The sequence below is a fragment of the Mytilus edulis genome, chromosome 6 (assembly GCF_963676685.1).
Source record: "Mytilus edulis chromosome 6, xbMytEdul2.2, whole genome shotgun sequence".
Lineage (NCBI taxonomy): Eukaryota > Metazoa > Mollusca > Bivalvia > Mytilida > Mytilidae > Mytilus > Mytilus edulis.
The window spans coordinates 90667490-90688932 of record NC_092349.1 but is presented as its reverse complement, the minus strand read 5'-3'; the positions used below and the strand labels follow the sequence as shown (position 1 = coordinate 90688932).

The following is a 21443-nucleotide window of genomic DNA, read 5'->3' as shown; positions in this document are numbered from 1 at the left end:
GTATTATGTAAAGATGTAGCCTTATACAATACATCAAGAACCCTTTAGGACATACTCTACAGTATCATGTAAAGATGTAGCCATATACAAAACATCAATACAGTAAAACCGGATCCCTGGTATTATGTAAAGATGTAGCCATATACAATACATCAAGAACCCTTTAGGACATACTCAACAGATAGAACTACCGGTATCATGTAAAGATGTAGCCATAAACAATACATCAAGAACCTTTTAGGACATACTCAACAGTATCATGTAAAGATGTAGCCATATACAATACATCAACAACCCTTTAGGACATACTCAACAGATAGGCCTACCGGTATCATGTAAAGATGTAGCCATAAACAATACATCAAGAACCTTTTAGGACATACTCAACAGTATCATGTAAAGACATATACAATACATCAAGAACCCTTTAGGACATACTCAACAGTATCATGTAAAGATGTAGCCATATGCAATACATCAAGAACCCTTTAGGACATACTCAACAGATATAACTACCGGTATCATGTAAAGATGTAGCCATAAACAATACATCAAGAACCTTTTAGGACATACTCAACAGATATAACTACTGGTATCATGTAAAGATGTAGACATATGCAATACATCAAGAACCCTTTAGGACATACTCAACAGATAGAACTATTGGTATCATGTAAAGATGTAGCCATATGCAATACATCAAGAATCTTTTAGGAAATACTCAACAGATATAACTACTGGTATCATGTAAAGATGTAGCCATATGCAATACATCAAAAACCCTTTAGGACATACTCAACAGATAGAACTATTGGTATCATGTAAAGATGTAGCCATATGCAATACATCAAGAACCTTTTAGGAAATACTCAACAGATAGAACTATTAGTATCATGTAAAGATGTAGCCATATGCAATACATCAAGAACCCTTTAGGACATACTCAACAGATATAACTACTGGTATCATGTAAAGATGTAGCCATATGCAATACATCAAAAACCCTTTAGGACATACTCAACAGATAGAACTATTGGTATCATGTAAAGATGTAGCCATATGCAATACATCAAGAACCTTTTAGGAAATACTCAACAGATAGAACTATTAGTATCATGTAAAGATGTAGCCATATGCAATACATCAAGAACCCTTTAGGACATACTCAACAGATAGAACTATTGGTATCATGTAAAGATGTAGCCATAAACAATACAACAAGAACCTTTTAGGACATACTCAACAGATAGAACTACCGGTATGTATTGAAAATTGAAAACTATACTGAATGGCAAGAAAACTAGAGAACCAAACCAATCACAGATATATCAAGAATAACAAGGTACTAAAAGCTTGACAGTAACATACACTACGTCAACGTGAAGCTATAGTTCTTGGTCGGGTCGTTAATACTCATACTTTAGTTGTATTCCTTATCTTCCGTATTTAATATCTTGTCCTGTTCAGACCATATGTATAATTCTACATTTTGTTGTACCCAATAAAACCTTAGACCTCGTGATCAGTTTTTAAAAAAACCACTACACAAATAAAGATTGAGCCCTACAGAAAACTGTGGAGTACCTGAAGTTTAATCAGTTTCTGCTTTATTATGGGTAACTGTCGTATTGTCGATCTATGAGTTTGACTTTCCCTCTGGTATCTTTCGTCCCTCTTTAATAAAATTTTATATAAGAGTCATACGAAGCTGTAATGCTATTACTGTATGCTCGACAGCAACTGTTTTAATTTTCCTAATTTGATTTAACGTTAAGTATCTATTTTGTTGTGAAATTTATTTTAGTCCCAGTAAATTATTATTCATAAATTTCCTTTGTCCGAGACGCTTTTTTTTTATATACTGTCATCGAGTGCACACAAACCTACAACTTTTAAAACCAGAAATGTATAAATATACGCGACAACTTTAGACACTATCAGTCCAAATAGTAGGAACTAATTTAAAAGATAATAGCCATAACTTAAAAGACAGTAGGTTGATTTTATAAACTGACATTTGAAAAGCTATTTTTCTCAAAGTTTAACGTTAATTGTAACTATAATCTCATAAAATCATTGTTTTAGTAATCTATTTCTTGTTTATCTCCTTTTGAAATTATAAAGAAAACCATCATTTCAGGAAACACTCTGGCAATTTCAATAAGACTGTTGTGATAAAATAATATTACATTCAAGAATTTTAATTTCTTTGTGGCCTGAAACTGTTCCATCTAAAACGACAAAATCAATTTGATTTATTTAGAGACTCGCTCAAGGATAAATAATGTCTCGTGATAAAAGGGTATCAATATCACGTGATTAATGTAAAAGAAGGTGAATAGATCGTTTAATACAGTCGTTCACGATTTATGTTTGTATAATTAGAAGCCATATTTTATCAAGTAAACCGCACGTGATAATGCCATATATTTAATTGGGTTGCTGTCAACGACAAATTTCATCAGTCTTATAGCGTCAAGCATATTTTAGTCAAGCTTAAGTCATGCACCAATTCCATGCGCTTAACTCGACAAGATGTGGTATTGGTGGCGAGTCAGGTGTTAGCTACTGTGGCGAGTTTGGAGATAACAACTTACTGTGTCTAGTTAGTAGGTGGTTATTGTGGCGAGTCAGGTGTAAAATACATTGGCGAGTCAGTAGTTAGCAACGGTGTCTAGTCAGCAGGTGATAATTGTGGCGAGTAAGGTGTAAGTTACATTGGCGAGTTAGGAGTTAGCAACGGTGTCTAGTTAGCAGGTGATAAGTGTGGCGAGTCAGGTTTAAGTTACTTTGGAGAGTCAGGAGTTAGCACTGTATCGAATCAGTAGGTGGTAACTGTGGCGAGTCAGGAGGTAGTAACTGTGGCGAGTCAGGTTGTGGTAACTGTGCAGGTGGCGAGTGAGCTGCTGGTTGCTGTGCACGTGGCGAGTCAAGGGTGGTAACTGGGAGGTGGTAAGTTACTGTGGTGAGTCAGGAGACAGTTAATCTGGCTTTTCATCCAGGTTTTACTTTTGTCTTAACTGTGCAGTCACTACAGTCTAGTAAATAGATAGCCGGTTATTTTGGAATTGATATGTCAGTTGGATATTCGGTTTGTTCGGGTTTATGATACACAGATACCCCAAATAGATTGATGTGACCATAGTAAAGACAAACACCATACCATTACCGATGAGTTTAGCCCTTCATGAACCTTCTCCTTTTAAATATACTTGAATATCTACTACAAGTCTTTTACTAACAATTTACCATTCAAGCACTTATGAACTAAATTATGAGTACAATTTAAAGTCCGAACCTTTCTGTCGTTTTGGAGTTGAATTATTGGAAAGGTATGTGTTTCTGGATCATTCCGGAAACAGATATCAACCACGTGACCAAATCTTGACATTACAAACTTTATATTGACTGAGGCTACCCATTAGTTTTATTGATTGTCCTATATTAATACTCAATGAGATATGTTGTTGTGAAAGGACATTTAAAGCCGCCACTGCTTCAAAGGTATTGTGCTTGAAGTATTATTCAATACTAATAGGATTAAGCACTACCGATGTGGACTCGTCTGATGTCCATTACAACGACAAATGACTATTAGATAATATTCTAAGAACAATATATTTGAGAGTTCAGTAACAGTAATGCTAAATATTGGTGGAAAATAACAGCAAAACAGTGGAACACGGCCACTAGAATTATACATGGTCCCCTGAAATGTTGCATGCAATATAAAACTTTTGGCTATTAAAAATATAAAACTTGGCTGCTTTATGAATAGTTCAAAGTTTGAGCCATTCTAAAGAATAATTCAAAGCTGCTGCCATTCTAACAGATAAGTTTCAGTTGCATCATTGCTATTGAATATTTCTTTGTTTTCTTAGTAGCAGCTATTTTCCATCTATAGCTATTTTTATTCTTCTGTAAATTAAGTTTTTTTTTTTTATATTGATAAATTGTCTTGTTTCTGCATGTTATTGGAAAACAATGTTTGAATTTGATTGAAGTCGAAAACAAGTTTGTGTTCCCCAGCCCCAATAAAGAAACAACATGCCCTACCCCTACCCCTAGAGAAATGGTCGGGGTATTCTTGCCCTACCCCAGGCATAGAAAAATGGTCGGGGTATTCTTGCCCTACCCCAGGCATAGAGAAATGGTTGGGATATTCTTGCCCTACCCCCAGGCATAGAGAAATGGTCGGGGTATTCTTGCCATACCCCAGGCATAGAGAAATGATCGGGGTATACTTGCCTTCAGTTTTATCTTTTGGTATGTAGCATTTATAATAATGTCTGTTTATAATATGTCCTATATTTTACAATGAATACAATAAGCGCCTCATGCATCAAATCTCTAGTGTGTCATTTAGATGGTTTTTAGATTTCCTCATGCATCAAATCTCTAGTGTCATTTAGATGTTTTTTTAGATTTCCTCATGCATCAAATCTCTAGTGTGTCATTTAGATGGTTTTTAGATTTTTAATGGATAATACATACTAAAATATTAATTAATAACTTGTAACAGTGAGTGTACTTTCTATTCAAACGCCTTCCTAGGGAATGTTATATTATATATATATGTTATATAAGAACGAATGATAGGCATTGATTGTCGTCACAATAATTGATAAATTGAAACAGTTTCCATTGGACACGTATGATGCCCCCACTTGTATATAACGTTAAAAAAAATGGGCCAAATTGAACTTGTGTAAAAGTTTCATAACATTTCGTTGCGGCAAACTAAAGTTAGGGAATGGAAACCAATTACAGGACGTGCGTACGATTGGACGGATTAACGGACGAACGGACGTATGGACGGACACTAAATGCTCACTCAGATGGCGGCGGGGGCATATACAAGTTGTGACGTGAATACACACGTATAGAACCGATTGCATTGCCCGTTACACTCGAAGTGTCAAATACCAAAATATGGACGCTAAATCAAGTTAAATCAAAATGGACATAAAGGATAATGATTGCTATGTTTCAGAATAAGAAGGTTCATTTAAAAAAAAGAGTATATACTAGTATACCAATAATGGAACTAAAAATTCCGTTTTTACTTTAAGAGATATAAGAAGTCGTTAATTTGGCGGGAAATGATTCGCTCTAAATTGTTTATTCGACAACTTTTTTTCCCAAAACTATGAAAAATACCAATGATTTGATAAGATTTTCTAAACGCAAACAAAAAAAGAAAACCTTTAAAGTATTTATATGTAGTTAACTCTTGTCTGCTCAATATTTTTTTGACAACGCAAAAGATGTTTATACTGTTACGGCTATGTTTATTTAAAACACATAACTTTTTTTCCTTTTTGTCATTTTATTTCAAGTTTAACTCATTCAACTGGTAAACAAATTAAAAAGAACTCAGTACTCATTTGTATATTTCAATTCGCAGAAGAGTCATTGGTATGAAAGGAGATAAACACAGAATTAAACTAAAGACATCAATATGTTAGTATGCAGCCTTCAACAATCAGATACAAGCTGTGATTGAATTTTAAAAAGATCAGCAGTCAACGCTTTATTCGCTGAAAAACAAGGTTCCGAAATACCCATAATGCACCGGAAACGAAACGTGGTCATCAAAAGATCATTAAGCTAAGTATTGCTTGGCAACCAATGTCTCAAAGAAACAAAATTGTCTTATAATTGACGTGAAAGTTGAGCAGTGAAACAGTTCTGATTAATTCATAAATAACAAATAGAAAAGTATATATATCTTATTACTTTGAATAGCATCAGGAATTCATAATCATATAAATTTTTAAACGATGTACTCATAATGAAATAATTATAGTGCTCTCAAAAGACCAAGAATTAAAAGAACAAAAGATTTGTAACACTTTGCTATTGTGGGAAAACAATTAACCCATATATGTATAACTATATATTAAAAGTTTAAGTCAAGTTACATTTAATTATTTATAGTGTTGATACACTTGTAAAGCATTGATCTACTTGTATCTTTGTCTGGGACTTTGCTTATCTCTTTACTCTGATTGGCTAAACATTTGTTTAAACGAGACACAAAGCTTTTCTTAAACTTGCAATAATTGTCATTTTATTTTATTTTTTTTAAGTTGCATTCCATTTCAAATAATGTTTTTTATTTAATACTCTGATATTTATATAGAGAAATGTCATAAAGCAAAACTATCTAACGAATAAATAGTTTTCTGAGGTATCAATCTTTATTTATTTCTTTTCTCTTTTTTTTTTGCGTATACAGGCCATTCATTCTTATAAAGTAGCTTATACATTCTTATGAGTACCTTCTTATAAGTAGCTTACAACACTCGTGATTATTTTATTTTTATATTTCAACATTCTTACGTAGTGTCCTTGAATATCTATTTTCTTTATTTTCACGTTTATTATTGTAACATTCTTACGTAGTGTCCTTGAATATCTATTTTCTTTACGTAGTGTCCTTGAATATGTATTTTCTTTATTTTCACCTTTATTATCTGACCAGAGAAGACAAATGAGGATTTATATGGAGTTCACAGAATAGGGTATTAACATGAAAAAGTGAAAACGGACAAACAAAATGAAAAATTAAATAAGTAAAGGGTGCTAAAAAATTTAGAAAAAATAAGTGATCGAAAATAACTGGCAAAATATAATATATATATATATATATATATATATATATCATGATTGTCAGCAAAAAATGAACTTAATACAGATTAAATAACCTCAAAGCAAGACCCTCAGCTAAACAAACATCGTACTTGGGTTTTTTTTTTTTATTAAAAGAATTGTCGTGATAGTTGTAAATAAAAAGAACTTTCTCTTTAATCAACTGGTCATAACCACGATTACATTTCCGGAGATAAAAGCTCTTAATTGGTAAAATTTCAATAGTATTTCAACATGTTTCATAAAAAAGCTGTCATGAGTTTATCTACTGTATACAATGATATCGACATTTTTGTACAACGGATTTTAGTCCACAGTAACAATTAATTGTTTACTGATGATATGTTTTAACAGTTACCTAGGAAACAGAAAAATGGCTGTCATAATTTAGTAAAGTCCTTATGATAGTGACATATTGTAAGTTGTATTTCATTTTTGTTCATTTTGAGTTTTAATTAAAGGAAAATTGTAAACAAACTAAATGACGGCACTGATAACAACAAATCTAACAGAACGGCGTTGTTTAAGGTCATCCCCATCTGGCTCATATTGTGAACCGGACGTATCAATGGAAAATCTCCCACGATAATTTGAAAAAAATTACAAGAACGCTATACGCTAAAACAAGAAGGGATAGAAATAAATTGAAATAAAAGTTACGTACGGAAGCCGATACGACGTGTCATGGGGAATTGTTTTATTATTATTATTATTTTAACTCCTTACAGGTAACTTGTTATAGGTGGCACGGTAGTATTTCCTGGCCCATAAGGGATAATGATAGCCTTTTTAGAGTTTTCACCACTTTCTAACACTGCAAAAAATTCTACATTCACAGTTAACTGAAGTACTTTCATTTTACTATTCAGAAATGAATTTGAATATGTATCATGATCGTTTACTTTTTTTGCTATTTTTAAAAACCTACGGTCACTAGTACTTTTTAGGTCTTTTGTGGTGCAGCGAATAAAAAAAATTTTTTAATTTTAAAAAATCCATTTTCATCTGTATGTAAAATTATTTCATATTTTTCTACACCTGATTCATCCCTCAGTTTGGGAAAGTATGTTCAGTTGATACTGTATTTGTTGTCCAATCACACTGTTTAGATACATTAACCTAAGTAGGGTACACAAAAGAGCAACCTAAATTCTGGAATGCAAATACTACAGTGCCACCTATAACGACTACGTTTAGCTAACTCGTTAATTCAACTTATGTAAGTCTTTATAACGAGTAAGATGAGTCGTTATAACGAGTAAGTCGAATCGTTATAACGAATTAGCGAAGTCGTTTGTACGAGTAAGTTAGTGCGTTATAACGAGTTACTAAGTCGTTAAAACTCCTTACGTACAAGGTCATGCTTTTCCCTGATTGTTAATGACGTCTTTACGCTTAATCCATCGGATGTTGGATGTGTACTGATTGATATTTAGTCTTAGGTGCATGATTGTTTTTAATTTTAATAGTTGTTATTGGCTTTGAACTAGCTGTCAATAACTGCGAGTACACTTAGATCCGTACTTAGTGTTTTTTGTTGTTGTTGGAATGTATAGGTACATTGCTGTAAAATTTCTCACTTGTACAAAACAATTTAATCTTCCGTATATGATTATGAGAACTTTACAAGTACAGTGCATCATAAGACTCTGTAGGCTTGCTGACATTATGAAATATGGACAGCAGTCCTTTTGCGCCAATGACTGTTTTTCAGGGGTATCATTTGCGCGAAATTTTGTTTTCCAAGTGTATCATTTGCGTCAATAATCGGAACTCATTTGCGCAAATTTACCTTTACACATATCTATCATGTTAAATTTTGTAAATATTCTCTACAGGTACCTAGAAGATCAACAAACCTAGCAGTGATGGGAGAGTTGGGGCGCTACCCCCTATCTCTTGAGGTTATTCTTAATATGACTAAATTTTGGCTCAGACTTACAGAACAAAAGAACTCTCTCATTAAAGAAGCATTTGAAGAGTCCAAAATTTTATCTAAAACATATAAAGACAATTGGTTGGGAAGCATTTATTCATTATTTAAATATCTTAATTTAACCCCAGAATATTTGTTAAATCACAAATCTCATATAAAGTCAATTATCATTAAAAAAAAACTCCGAATTAAATATGATGAAATTTGGCTTAACAAACTAAATAATGACAAACCTGGAATGGTGCAAGGAAATAAATTAAGGACCTATAGACTATTTAAAAATAATAAAGGCCTTGAAAAATATTTATTGTTAAATAATTGTAAAACATTAAATGAGTTAACCAAATTTAGAATTAGTGCCCATGAACTTGAAATAGAAAAGGGAAGACATAAAGGAATACCCCCAGATAAAAGATTTTGTAAATTATGTAATAATGACATTGTTGAGGACGAAATTCATTTTCTTCTTCAATGTCCATCACGTAAATCAGGCCGTTATTTTTCTCCTTGTTTTAGGTGTGTACGTAAATCAGGCCGTTATTTTTCTCCCTTGAATTGTTTTAGGTGTGTACGTAAATCAGGCCGTTATTAGGTTTTTGTTTTAGGCGTGTACGTAAATCAGGCCGTTATTAGGTTTTTGTTTTAGGTGTGTACGTAAATCAGGACGTTATTTTTGTTTTAGGTGTGTACGTAAATCAGGCCGTTAATAGGTTTTTGTTTTAGGTGTGTACGTAAATCAGGCCGTTATTAGGTTTTTGTTTTAGGTGTGTACGTAAATCAGGCCGTTATTTTTCTCCCTTGAATTGTTTTAGGTGTGTACGTAAATCAGGCCGTTATTTTTCTCCCTTGAATTGTTTTAGGTGTGTACGTAAATCAGGCCGTTATTTTTCTCCTTGTTTTAGGTGTGTAAGTAAATCAGGCCGTTATTTTTCTCCCTTGAATTGTTTTAGGTGTGTACGTAAATCAGGCCGTTATTAGGTTTTTGTTTTAGGTGTGTACGTAAATCAGGCCGTTATTTTTCTCCTTGTTTTAGGTGTGTAAGTAAATCAGGCCGTTATTTTTCTCCCTTGAATTGTTTTAGGTGTGTACGTTAATCAGGCCGTTATTAGGTTTTTGTTTTAGGTGTGTATGTAAATCAGGCCGTTATTAGGTTTTTGTTTTAGGTGTGTACGTAAATCAGGACGTTCTTTTTGTTTTAGGTGTGTACGTAAATCAGGCCGTTATTAGGCTTTTGTTTTAGGTGTGTACGTAAATCAGGCCGTTATTAGATTTTTGTTTTAGGTGTGTACGTAAATCAGGCCTTTATTAGGCTTTTGTTTTAGGTGTGTACGTAAATTAGGACGTTATTTTTGTTTTAGGTGTGTACGTAAATCAGGCCGTTATTAGGTTTTTGTTTTAGGTGTGTACGTAAATCAGGCCGTTATTAGGTTTTTGTTTTAGGTGTGTACGTAAATCAGGCCGTTATTTTTCTCCTTGTTTTAGGTGTGTACGTAAATCAGGCCGTTATTTTTCTTCCTTGAATTGTTTTAGGTGTGTACGTAAATCAGGCCGTTATTAGGTTTTTGGTTTAGGTGTGTACGTAAATCAGGCCGTTGTTAGGTTTTTGTTTTAGGTGTGTACGTAAATCAGGACGTTATTTTTGTTTTAGGTGTGTGCGTAAATCAGGCCGTTATTAGATTTTTGTTTTAGGTGTGTACGTAAATCAGGCCGTTATTAGTTTTTTGTTTTAGGTGTGTACGTAAATCAGGCCGTTATTTTTCTCCCTTGAATTGTTTTAGGTGTGTACGTAAATCAGGCCGTTATTTTTCTCCCTTGAATTGTTTTAGGTGTGTACGTAAATCAGGCCGTTATTTTTCTCCTTGTTTTAGGTATGTAAGTAAATCAGGCCGTTATTTTTCTCCCTTGAATTGTTTTAGGTGTGTACGTAAATCAGGCCGTTATTAGGTTTTTGTTTTAGGTGTGTACGTAAATCAGGCCGTTATTAGGTTTTTGTTTTAGGTGTGTACGTAAATCAGGCTGTTATTTTTCTCCTTTGAATTGTTTTACATTTTGTCATGTCATGGTTTTATATAGCTAAGAATGTGGTACGGGTTTTTCTCATTGTTGAAGGCACTACGGTCAATATAGTTATTCGATAATTTCTAAGTCATTTGGTCTCTGTTTGAGAGTTGTCTCCATGGCAATCATACCACGTCTTATTTTTATATGTGTACTACAATATCTACATTTTCTAGTAAATAATCATTTAACTGACATAATATAAAAAAAAGTGTGGTTTTATTGCCAATGAGACCCCTCTCCACAAGAGGCCAAATGACACAGAAATCAACAACTATAGGGCACCATACGGCCTTCAACCATGAGCAAAGCCCATATCGCATAGTCAGCTAAGAGCAATAATAGTACTTTATATATTGTTTGTTAATTTATTTCTTTGCATTTATAGAACATTAAATCTTTTAATATCGATTTGAGTTATGTTATACACTTGTAATATATGTATATATAAATTCATTAATTGTTCATAAGTCAAATTTGTGAACGGAAAACCATACTTTTCTATCCCGTTCAATAGATATTATCTGCGTTTTTCCAAAAATAACTTAATATTTATTTTTAGTGAAATTTATTGTACCAAGCAGTGCTATGCGTTTTGTATATCAAAAAACTTCTTTGGACCTATTAAATGAAGCTTCAATTTCATTGCAAGCAAATAAAAGGTCCCAACCTCCCGTTCATATAGGTTAAATTAAATGGTAAGTCCAAAAAATGACTTATATATATATTTGGTAAAATGTATCGTATTGATCCGTTTTGTATATCAAAAACTTCTTTGGACCCGATAAATGAAGCTTCACTTTAATTTCAAGCAAATCAAAGGTCATATGGGTTAATCATGTTAATTGTAAGTCCAACAAAGAGCAATACACAAATGTCCGTTTTGGAACTGTAATTAAAAGATTTGTCCAATGTAAACAAAGTACAGTAATTGTCTTCAAAGAACAGCTTTCTTTTGGTTAATTAAATTTATTTTTATCTTTTTATTGGTATTAAATTAACTGTTGTAAAGACGTCATCTGTTTCTTGATATCAATAATCTCAATCATATCACGTCTTTATAGTAGACCATCAGTGTTTACTCATTACAAACGCACGGAATACCTGAATAATACATTGTCCATCTGCCTATTAAAATGTCGGTAAATAACTGTCATGGCCAATGACTTGTTATTGAATATTCAATTAAAATGATATCTTTCTTTGATTACGATTTATATTGTAAGATCTTGATTTATTATATACTCTGGTCCTCATTTCCTTAATTGAGACATCACTGAATGATCCGTTAGGCTGAATCTGTAATTACCAAGTCCATGAGCAACACGACGGGTGCTACATGTTGGGCAGGATCTGATCACATGAGATCGTTTTTTTCATAATTGTTTCGGTTTTTCTCTGATTTGTGAATTTTGAATCTACCTTTGATATATCTTTCTTCTCTTTTTACACATTTTCACTTGTTAACCTTTTTAATGTGTCAGAAAAGATGCTCTCATTTGAAGTATCCGTTATGGATACGTGTGGATTCTACCACTCCATCAAAATGGTAAATGATATTTCTCTTCTTGAGACAGTCAGTCATTTATCAAATTTTTAATAAAGGCAGCTAATTATTTATAAAAAATACCGCATATTACCCCGTACTTGCATTGTTTAATTTCGTGCAGTTGCATGAATAGTTCTGGCCATATGTGCAACAACCATAGCAGTGCCAACCATGTACCACGTGGTTACCTGACGACTATCATACATGTGCATGATAACGCCATGATTACATGACGGCATTACACAACTGAAAGCCGGGTTGAAGTCATAAAACTTTGCTTAGTGCTTGGAGCACAAAAATCATGCTCAAAACATGATATCCAGCATTTTGATTGGTTGATTTGGGAGTATGAGTATAAAAAACTGACTCGAAAGTTTTATGACTTCAATGCCAGACATGAGTTGGCAAAAAGAGTGAGTTTCAAGTTAAGTTTTCATTAATAAAACCAAGTACACTTACGTTACCTATTATATAACATTTGTTGGCTTTTTTTCTCGAATTGGTAATTAAGTATTACAATCAAATAAGATAATATATATTTATTGGCGAAGTAAGATCACGGATGATGGTTTGAATATTATATAACCATTTAAAATGATACGAAAGCGTTGTTTTCAGTGTTTATTTATTTCTCATTGACGTTTATTATGAAATATTATTGATCATTTTATTGAGAAAAAAAATTAATGGCATCCATGCTTCATCAGAAATTGACTTAATTGATGAATACAATTTAACCATTATAAACTTTTGTTAGCGTGTATAATATGTAAATTATCGGGTTAATCAAAGAATTTTTAATGTAAGTGTCATCTTCAGAACGTGCTTCAGAAGAACATTCGATTAGAGTTTTATTGATATTGAAATCCACACACTGTGAGGAAGCATTCTTTTTAAGTCATCAAATAATTTTAATGTTTTTGTTCACTATCTACAAATGTAACTAGTTATGTTGCTTTGATGTTCTTTTAAATAAATAGAAAAAGGAACATTCTTTCGGAAATAAGGTGCAAATTTCAGTTCTTTAGAAGTCTCTGTTAAAATGATTCGCTTATCATTAAAGGGGCATTATCAACGATGTTGATATAAAAACCATTATAGGTCAAAGTACGGCTTTCAACAAGGAGCCTTGGCTCGCACTGGACATCACGCTATAAAGAATAAAAAAATGACTAGTGTTAAACCATTCAAACAGGGAAACCAACGATCTAATCTATATTTAAAACAAGAAACACTTATGATCCACATCAACAAAAGACAACCACTGAACGAAAGGTTCCTGGCTTAAAGCAGGTACAAATGCGATATATCAAAACATTATTAACAAAAAACAAGAAAACATACACTGAACGAATACATTTGATCTATTGCACAATATAAATACCATATCAATAAGAAGGGGGGAATGTAAAGATGTTGTTCAAGGTAAAAGAACAGAATTGAAAATTTATAAAACACAAATATTATATGAAAAAATGCAATTATAGTAATTCGCTAGTTGCAGACAGTTTTGAAAAAACGAGCTCAAAATATAACTGATGTATTAATGACTTGCAAGACAATAATTGGGTTCATTTTGGTGCAGATGAAGGCAGCCTTTAATTTGACCCCGAGTTATAGATTGGTTAAGCGTTTTGAAATTTTGCTTATCATTTCCAGTTAATAAAAATAATAAACGTCAAAATTGTACTGCGAAACAAGGGAGCCACAAAGAAGAACCATTGCTTTGACTGATTGGACCCACAAAAATTAAGCTTATGCAGATCAAATGGTGATTTACATTTATTAATCAACGACGGGTTATTACTTTTTATCTGTGCAAGAGTAGACACCATATCTGATTTTTCGGCGTCCAAAAGTAGACACCACATTTCACTTTTTCGGCGTCTAAAATTTAACACCATATCTGACTTTTTCCGCGTGTAAGATTAGACACCACATTTCACTTTTTCTGCGTCTAAAATTTAACACCATATCTGACTTTTTCGGCGTGTAAGATTAGACACCACTTTTCACTTTTCCGGCTTGTAAAAGTTCACACCACATCTGACTTTTTCGGCTTGTAAAAGTAGACACCACATCTGACATTTTCTGCGTGTTAACGTAGACCCTTTATCTGACTTTTTCTGCGTGTTAACGTAGACCCTTTATCTGACTTTTTCTGCGTGTTAACGTAGACCCTTTATCTGACTTTTTCTGCGTGTTAACGTAGACCCTTTATCTGACATTTTCTGCGTGTTAACGTAGACCCTTTATCTGACTTTTTCTGCGTGTTAACGTAGACCCTTTATCTGACATTTTCTGCGTGTTAACGTAGACCCTTTATCTGACTTTTTCTGCGTGTTAACGTAGACCCTTTATCTGACTTTTTCTGCGTGTTAACGTAGACCCTTTATCTGACTTTTTCTGCGTGTTAACGTAGACCCTTTATCTGACATTCTCGGATAGTAAATGTAGACTAGATTAAAAGGAAACTTGACGAAATACAATATCCTTATATTACCAAAACAATTCTTTTATTTCACTTAATGTCTTGTCTCTAATGCTTTTCTGAATTAAATGAGTCTGCATGTATTGTTCTTTTATTGAGATTCAATTTAAGATAAAACTTTTTATGGTTATGGATTTTTAAACAAAAAAGGTGAAAGTCATTACAAACAAAAAACAAAATAAACCAGCAATATTTCTGAGCTATGAATATTTCATAATTATTGAACTTTTAGAATAAGTAATACAATATCCTGCAATTAAATATCGGCATTTTTCATAATCGAAACCTTGTATTATTGAATAATTAATAAATAACGATGTATTCTAAAAATAAGCTGCTATAATAATTACCTAATACGGCAATTATATAACGTACACTTGTATTGTTGCTTGATATCTGTGAAAAGTCAATTATGTAATTTTAACTAAAATTGCATTAGCAGATATCATATTTTGTGTATCAAAATTAAAATGAGAAGTAGAATGATTGCCAATGAGACAACTATCCACCAGAAACCAAAGAACGAAGATGAGAACAACTTTAGTTCTCCGTCCGATACCAGAAATGTATAACACACATACTGCATGGTATGCAATTATAAGAGGCCTCGACGTATCAATAATGTGAACAATTAAAAATAGAAAAGACCCGACTGTTATGCCTAATGGAAAAGTAGAGACAGGACGTATTTATTTCTGGTTTATAATCCCAACCTATTCTTAATAAAAATAAAAAGCGAAAACCTAACTGAGGCCTTGTATACGAAGCAAAAGCTTGGACATTACTGCAAGTTCAAACTCGCCCAGGTTTGAAGGGAAGTTTTGTTTAACTTGAATAGCTCACATTAAAACAATCAGCAAGAAAACGTTTAACCTAAATTGTGACAAATAATTCTGACTCCTTGTTAGCACCCTGTAAATATCAGCTGTAAACAGAAATAGCATGTGTCTAAACGACGAAAGTATTCAAATCTAACAAAAGTAAAAATGTTAAACAAGACAGAGACATATCGAATATATAGCCGGCCAAAATTGGCCATAATGTAATAACAACCTTAAAAAACACTCATGGAGGTGTGATAGTGTTAATTTCAGAAAAAAATAAAAGGACTTTTTGAAAATGAGCCTAGTGTGAAATACATTCAAATGAAATAAGCCCTTTTTTATTTTCTAGTCTTTCTTACGCAGGATTTGAAAACAGATGAAATGAGATATATTGTATGATGAGATTGTAATATAGAAATTATTTGAAAAAATAGTTTTAACAATCAAAAGCTATGATTATTGTAGTATGTATATATCGTAACAGATATTTGACATAAATTTTGGACAAAAATGACGTTTGAATTTGAAATTTTTATCCTGGCCTGCCTCTACATCGGCAACAACGCCTGGCATACTTTTACATCGGAAGCATGTTCACAACTAGCACCCCCCCCCCCCACATGTAAAGATCCAGAATCGACTCTCAGAGATGTAGTTCTTCTATTAAGAGTCTGAGGGGAGAGAACGATAAGCAAACTATGTTACATTACACGTATATCAACCTACTTCTTATTACAATATATAACATTAATAAAAGTACAGTAATAGAGTTAATGAGATCATGGAAGAATATAATACAAATCCATGGTGAGAATAACTACAGTACAATGAGAGCATGGGAGAATATAATACAATTCCATGCTGAGATTAACTACAGTACAAACTGTTATATTTTTACAATATATTTTATGTCAATTACTTATTCAGAGCTACTTGTTAACACAATTGTTGTTATTGTGTCAGGTATACATTAATCCATATATATTATAGTACAGGGCACATTGAATGCAATAGTTTGGCGTCTGTCATAGTTTATAGACGGCGAAATATGGAAATTCACGTGTTATTTATTTAGAGATTTCTACGGTCACAAGCAAAATACCTTTTATACATGTAGTACTCCGCAATGTGTAACAAGATGCTTATTCCACATTTAAGTTATCCATACCTGTTTATTGTTTGTAAGTTAGAGAATCTTGATTAATATGAAAGTTGGGACGATACATTAGTAATCGTGGTCATGTATTTTTATTTGATTGTGCTCTGAATTTCCAAGTATGCAAAAAATGCATTCATTTTTTTTTTCTACCGGTGTTGGGGGGGTATGTTTATAGATATATATATATTAATCATATATGTGTAATTCAGATTCACTGATGTCAGAAAACGCCTTTTTGTTTTCGCTCTCTATACCAATAAATGTCGTTGATACAAGACGTGTTTTTATGAGCTAGTCCAAACCTACAGAAAAATAATAAAGTTAATAGACGAGGTCCATATCGTCTAAAGCGGAAAATAACTGGTCATCTAGTTTATAAATTTACGTGTCAAATGAAGACTTACAATTGCCACACAATACATTTAAAAGAATGTTACTAAAATAAAAATCAGAAGTTTGTTTCTTTTTATATCGTCTATATGTATATCTCTTTTTATCAAATTGTTTTACTTCGTAATACCTGAGACTCACACTGAGTATGTGCTTTGAAACAAATATTTTGATTTGACGTTAATAATCATTTGATCCGTGTGCTTTTAATAGTTCTTATTTATTAAATTGATAAGTCTTTTATGGGGCTAAGCACAACCGTCTAATTCAGAAAATTTTGGGACGGTCGTATTTAAATAGCTACAATGTAAAACGTTCGTCAGAACACCTACATGCTTTAATCGGTTTTAATATGAAAACATGTGTTCCTTAAGCTTGCTAAATTCAAATATATACCGAAATACTTTTTTTTTCTATATTTCATAATTTTTGTGTATGATCTTACCATGGAAGCTCTGGAACTATAGGGATCTTGTAATCCGCGCCACAATTTTGGTCTATAACGTTGCCAAAATTTAGCATTGTCCGGCACTTTTTGAGAAGCAAGTCTAGTATGGCGATCATCTTTTTCAAAGTGTTCTATCATTTCTAACGTCTCTTCGTAGCTGATATAGTGTACCCAGCAACATTTCTGTATATCCTTATCATCTATCTTCCAGAAATCCAGTTCACTTTTCCACAACGGTCCACAAACATGTAAAGGTACATGGAGTTTACCTGTCCGATGAAAATTCAAAATATAAGGAAATAAATCCGGATGTCTATCAAAATAAAATTCCCTCTTTCCTGATGCTCTGGCTCTCTCTGCTAGCCGAGCGAGGCGAGTCGTGTGTATTTTGGCCAGCGTTTTCATCCTTGTTTTATGTTTTGTACCTCCGACGTCGATGATAATACAATCATCGTCGTCGTGTTCTTCGTCTTCCTCTATATCATCTTCTTTAGATGAATTTTCATTGTCAGAAACGTTCGAATTTTCATCCATTGTAATATTTACAAATTTCTTTTGGGAATTTCCACCCTGGCCCTCAACTAACTTTCGCAACATTTTGAACAATGTTGAAGTTACTTTTAAAAATTACATAATTTAATTTAAAATATTAAGAAGGTTAATCCATTATAGTTCACAAAATCGCTTTAACAAATCACCGTTGATTTAAATCCGTTTCACGTTTTTCCTTCTCCATATTTATTCCTTCCACTCTATACCTAGCCACTCTGCTAGTGGTCTGAATATATCGATAAACGTACAGAACGTTGATTAATTATGTGGCGTGTTACGCTAATGCTGAGTGTAAGAATAAAAGCCGCGCACCTGCCCACCGGAAAGATGCTATATTCTACCTGAAGTAAATAAAAAGTTGATAATCATTTATACCTTTAATTGATCATATGTAATCGATGGTAAAAATCCGATTGATTTTTCGATTAAATGTGAAAATTAACTCGCAGTTAAATGTAATAAGTTGTGTTTCATTGGACAAAACTTTCATTATTGAGTATTTATCAAGTTTCTACCGATGATCAACTGTTTTGTTGATACAAATTGTATTGGGATTTATAAACTGAAAATAATAAGGACTGCAATCGTATATAGATAATTGCAACATAGAAAAAGCTTAAGGTTGAAGGTGTACTATTCATTGCAATTAAGGTACTGCTAGGGGGTGTTTAACTACTTTGACGACCCATTGGGGTCTATAACAGTCGGTATATAGTAAGGAAATAACTAAGGTTTGTAACATAAGACTAGTTTGTTAAGAACGTATTGTTTGTCGTTTCGAGATGTTTATAAAAAAAGAATTTGTTTTCAGCGCCAACCTATTTTTTGTCACATTACATTTGTAAAGCTTCTAATTTTACATAATCTCAGGAGGATGCGTATTGTTATTTTTAGTAAAGACTGTTAGTAAATACTTTTTTTTAAGATAGAACAAGTATGAAATACATTGAGGGGTAAACCATTCATTATTATTAGGTGTAAATCAGAGTCGCATTAATTCTAAAATGTTTCCAATTTAATATTTTGATAAGATCCAGGACCGGGATGGGGACAAATGTTTTTCTTCCTCATGATCAAAGTCAGTATCTAGAGCAGCATTTTGAAAAATTCTTTTTAAATGTTAAAAAGTTGTAAGTTTTTTACTAAATGTACACAGTTGTTGATTGTAAAATTGAGAATGGAAATGGGGAATGTGCCAAAGAGACAACAACCCGACCATAGAAAAAAAACACAACATCAGAAGGTCACCAACAGGTCTTCAATGTAGCGAGAAATTCCCGCACCCGGAGGCGTCCTTCAACTGGCCCCTAAACAAATATATACTAGTTCAGTGATAATGAACGCCATACTACTTTCCAAATTGTACACAAGAAACTAAAATTAAAATAATACAAGACTAACAAAGGCCAGAGGCTCCTGACTTGGGACAGGCGCAAAAATGCGGCGGGGTTAAACATGTTTGTGAGATCTCAACCCTCCCCCTATACCTCTAGCCAATGTAGAAAAGTAAACGCATAACAATACGCACATTTAAATTCAGTTCAAGAGAAGTCCGAGTCTGATGTCAGAAGATGTAACCAAAGAAAATAAACAAAATGACAATAATACATAAATAACAACAGACTACTAGCAGTTAACTGACATGCCAGCTCCAGACTTCAATTAAACTGACTGAAAGATTATGATTTCATCATATGAACATCAGGCACAATCCTTCCCGTTAGGGGTTTAGTATCATACCATCATAACATATATGAGAAAAACATAACCCGTGTCATGCCAACAACTGGTTTTTGAATAAATGTGTTTAGTTCCGATGCAAAGACCCTATACGTGAATTAATATTAACGCCAAAATATGCAATTTTGAATGACCTGACAACAGTATCGTTCACTTTAAGATAGTCTAAGTCTTAAAAATAAATTTTGACATCTTTCAGTTGTAGGCATAAATAAATTTTCCGAAAAAAAGGGCGAAAGATAACAGAGGGACATTCAAACTCATAGATAAAAAAAAAACTGACAACGCCATGCCTGAAAAAGTAAAAAGACAAACAGACAAATAATAGTATACTAGACACAACATAAAAAACAACTAAAGACGTATAGTGCGATGACAGAAGTGTAAAAAGTCGTCTAGATAGCGAGTTTAATCTCCCCGAATAACACACGGCTAAAAATGGTCTTAACTTGAAGACAAATGTATCTTCTTTATTTTTTGCCCTGTCGTCAGAAGTTCGTATGGTCACATTTTTCTAAAAAGTCGTTTTAATTACTAGTAGTATATTGAAATGTTTCAACCCCCCTTTTTCAAAATGAAAATTTGAACATATTTGTTTACATTTAATTGATATATTTTTTTCTTTAGTTATTATCATATGTCGAACTATTATGTTCAGTATTTTATTTTCATTTAATTTAATAATTTTACTTAATTTTGACTGTTGAAAATTAAGGTAATTTTATCTGCAAATTCAGACACAAACTTTAGTTTCTGCTTTATAGTAGTATTGAAAACTATCCAATAATATTTTAGCCATAAAGTACTTTATAAAACAAGTTACTGATAAAAATTTCGGAGCCTAAATATGAAAAGGCCTTTAGATATCAAAGGAAAAAGAATAGACTAAAAAACTGAAATTTCAACACGGAACTTGATCAAATCTCTTCCATCACGTTTTTTGTATTATTAAACTTTTTGGTCAATAATTACTCTCAACTATAATAATGTAAAATCCGATATTAATAGTGTTATTAAAATCTTGTCTTTGAATGTGTGCGGTATCAAATCCAAATTAAAAGCACCTGATCTAGAGGAATTGTGTGAAAATTATGATGTATTGTGCTTTTGTGAATCAAAATTGGATCAGTATGATGATATTGAAATTGAAAATTTTAAGGCATTGCCTCCTTTGAATCGTTCAAATGCAAAATGTAAATCTGGGGGGATTATTGTATTTGTGAGGGAAAATATATATGAAAATGTTAAAGTGCTGCATAGTTCATGTGAAAATGTATTATGGTTTGCTGTAAATGATGTGTTATATAAGAATGTTCTTTTCGGTTCTGTGTATATACCACCAGAAAATAGTAACTATAGTAAAATTGACATTTTCGATGTAATAGAAGCCGATTTAATCCGCCATACTGCTGAGAAAGACTACAACGTTTGCCTGCTGGGAGATTTCAATGCTCGTACGGGCATTAAGTCTGACTTTACTCTGCTGGACGGTTACGTGTGTAATTCTGTCCAGTTAGAAGACATTGTTGATGTTGTAAACTTGGAAAATTTTGATGTAAAAACTTCTCGCTATAACTTTGACAAAAATGTTAATAATTATGGTAATAGACTATTACAATTATGTAAAAATTTTGAAATTCTT

General features: G+C 32.7%; 1 protein-coding gene across 1 annotated transcript in view; it reads right to left on the bottom strand.

Annotated features, from left to right (window-relative positions):
* Nucleotides 1-18387, bottom strand: part of LOC139528878 (voltage-gated potassium channel KCNC1-like) — a 32001-nt gene extending 13614 nt beyond the window's left edge. Inside the window, exon 1 of the mRNA XM_071325115.1 lies at nt 17507-18387. Coding sequence (XP_071181216.1) covers nt 17507-18106 — 600 coding nt within the window. The 5' untranslated portion in view covers nt 18107-18387. The remainder of the gene's footprint in view (nt 1-17506) is intronic.
* Between the last annotated feature and the right edge of the window lie 3056 nt (nt 18388-21443).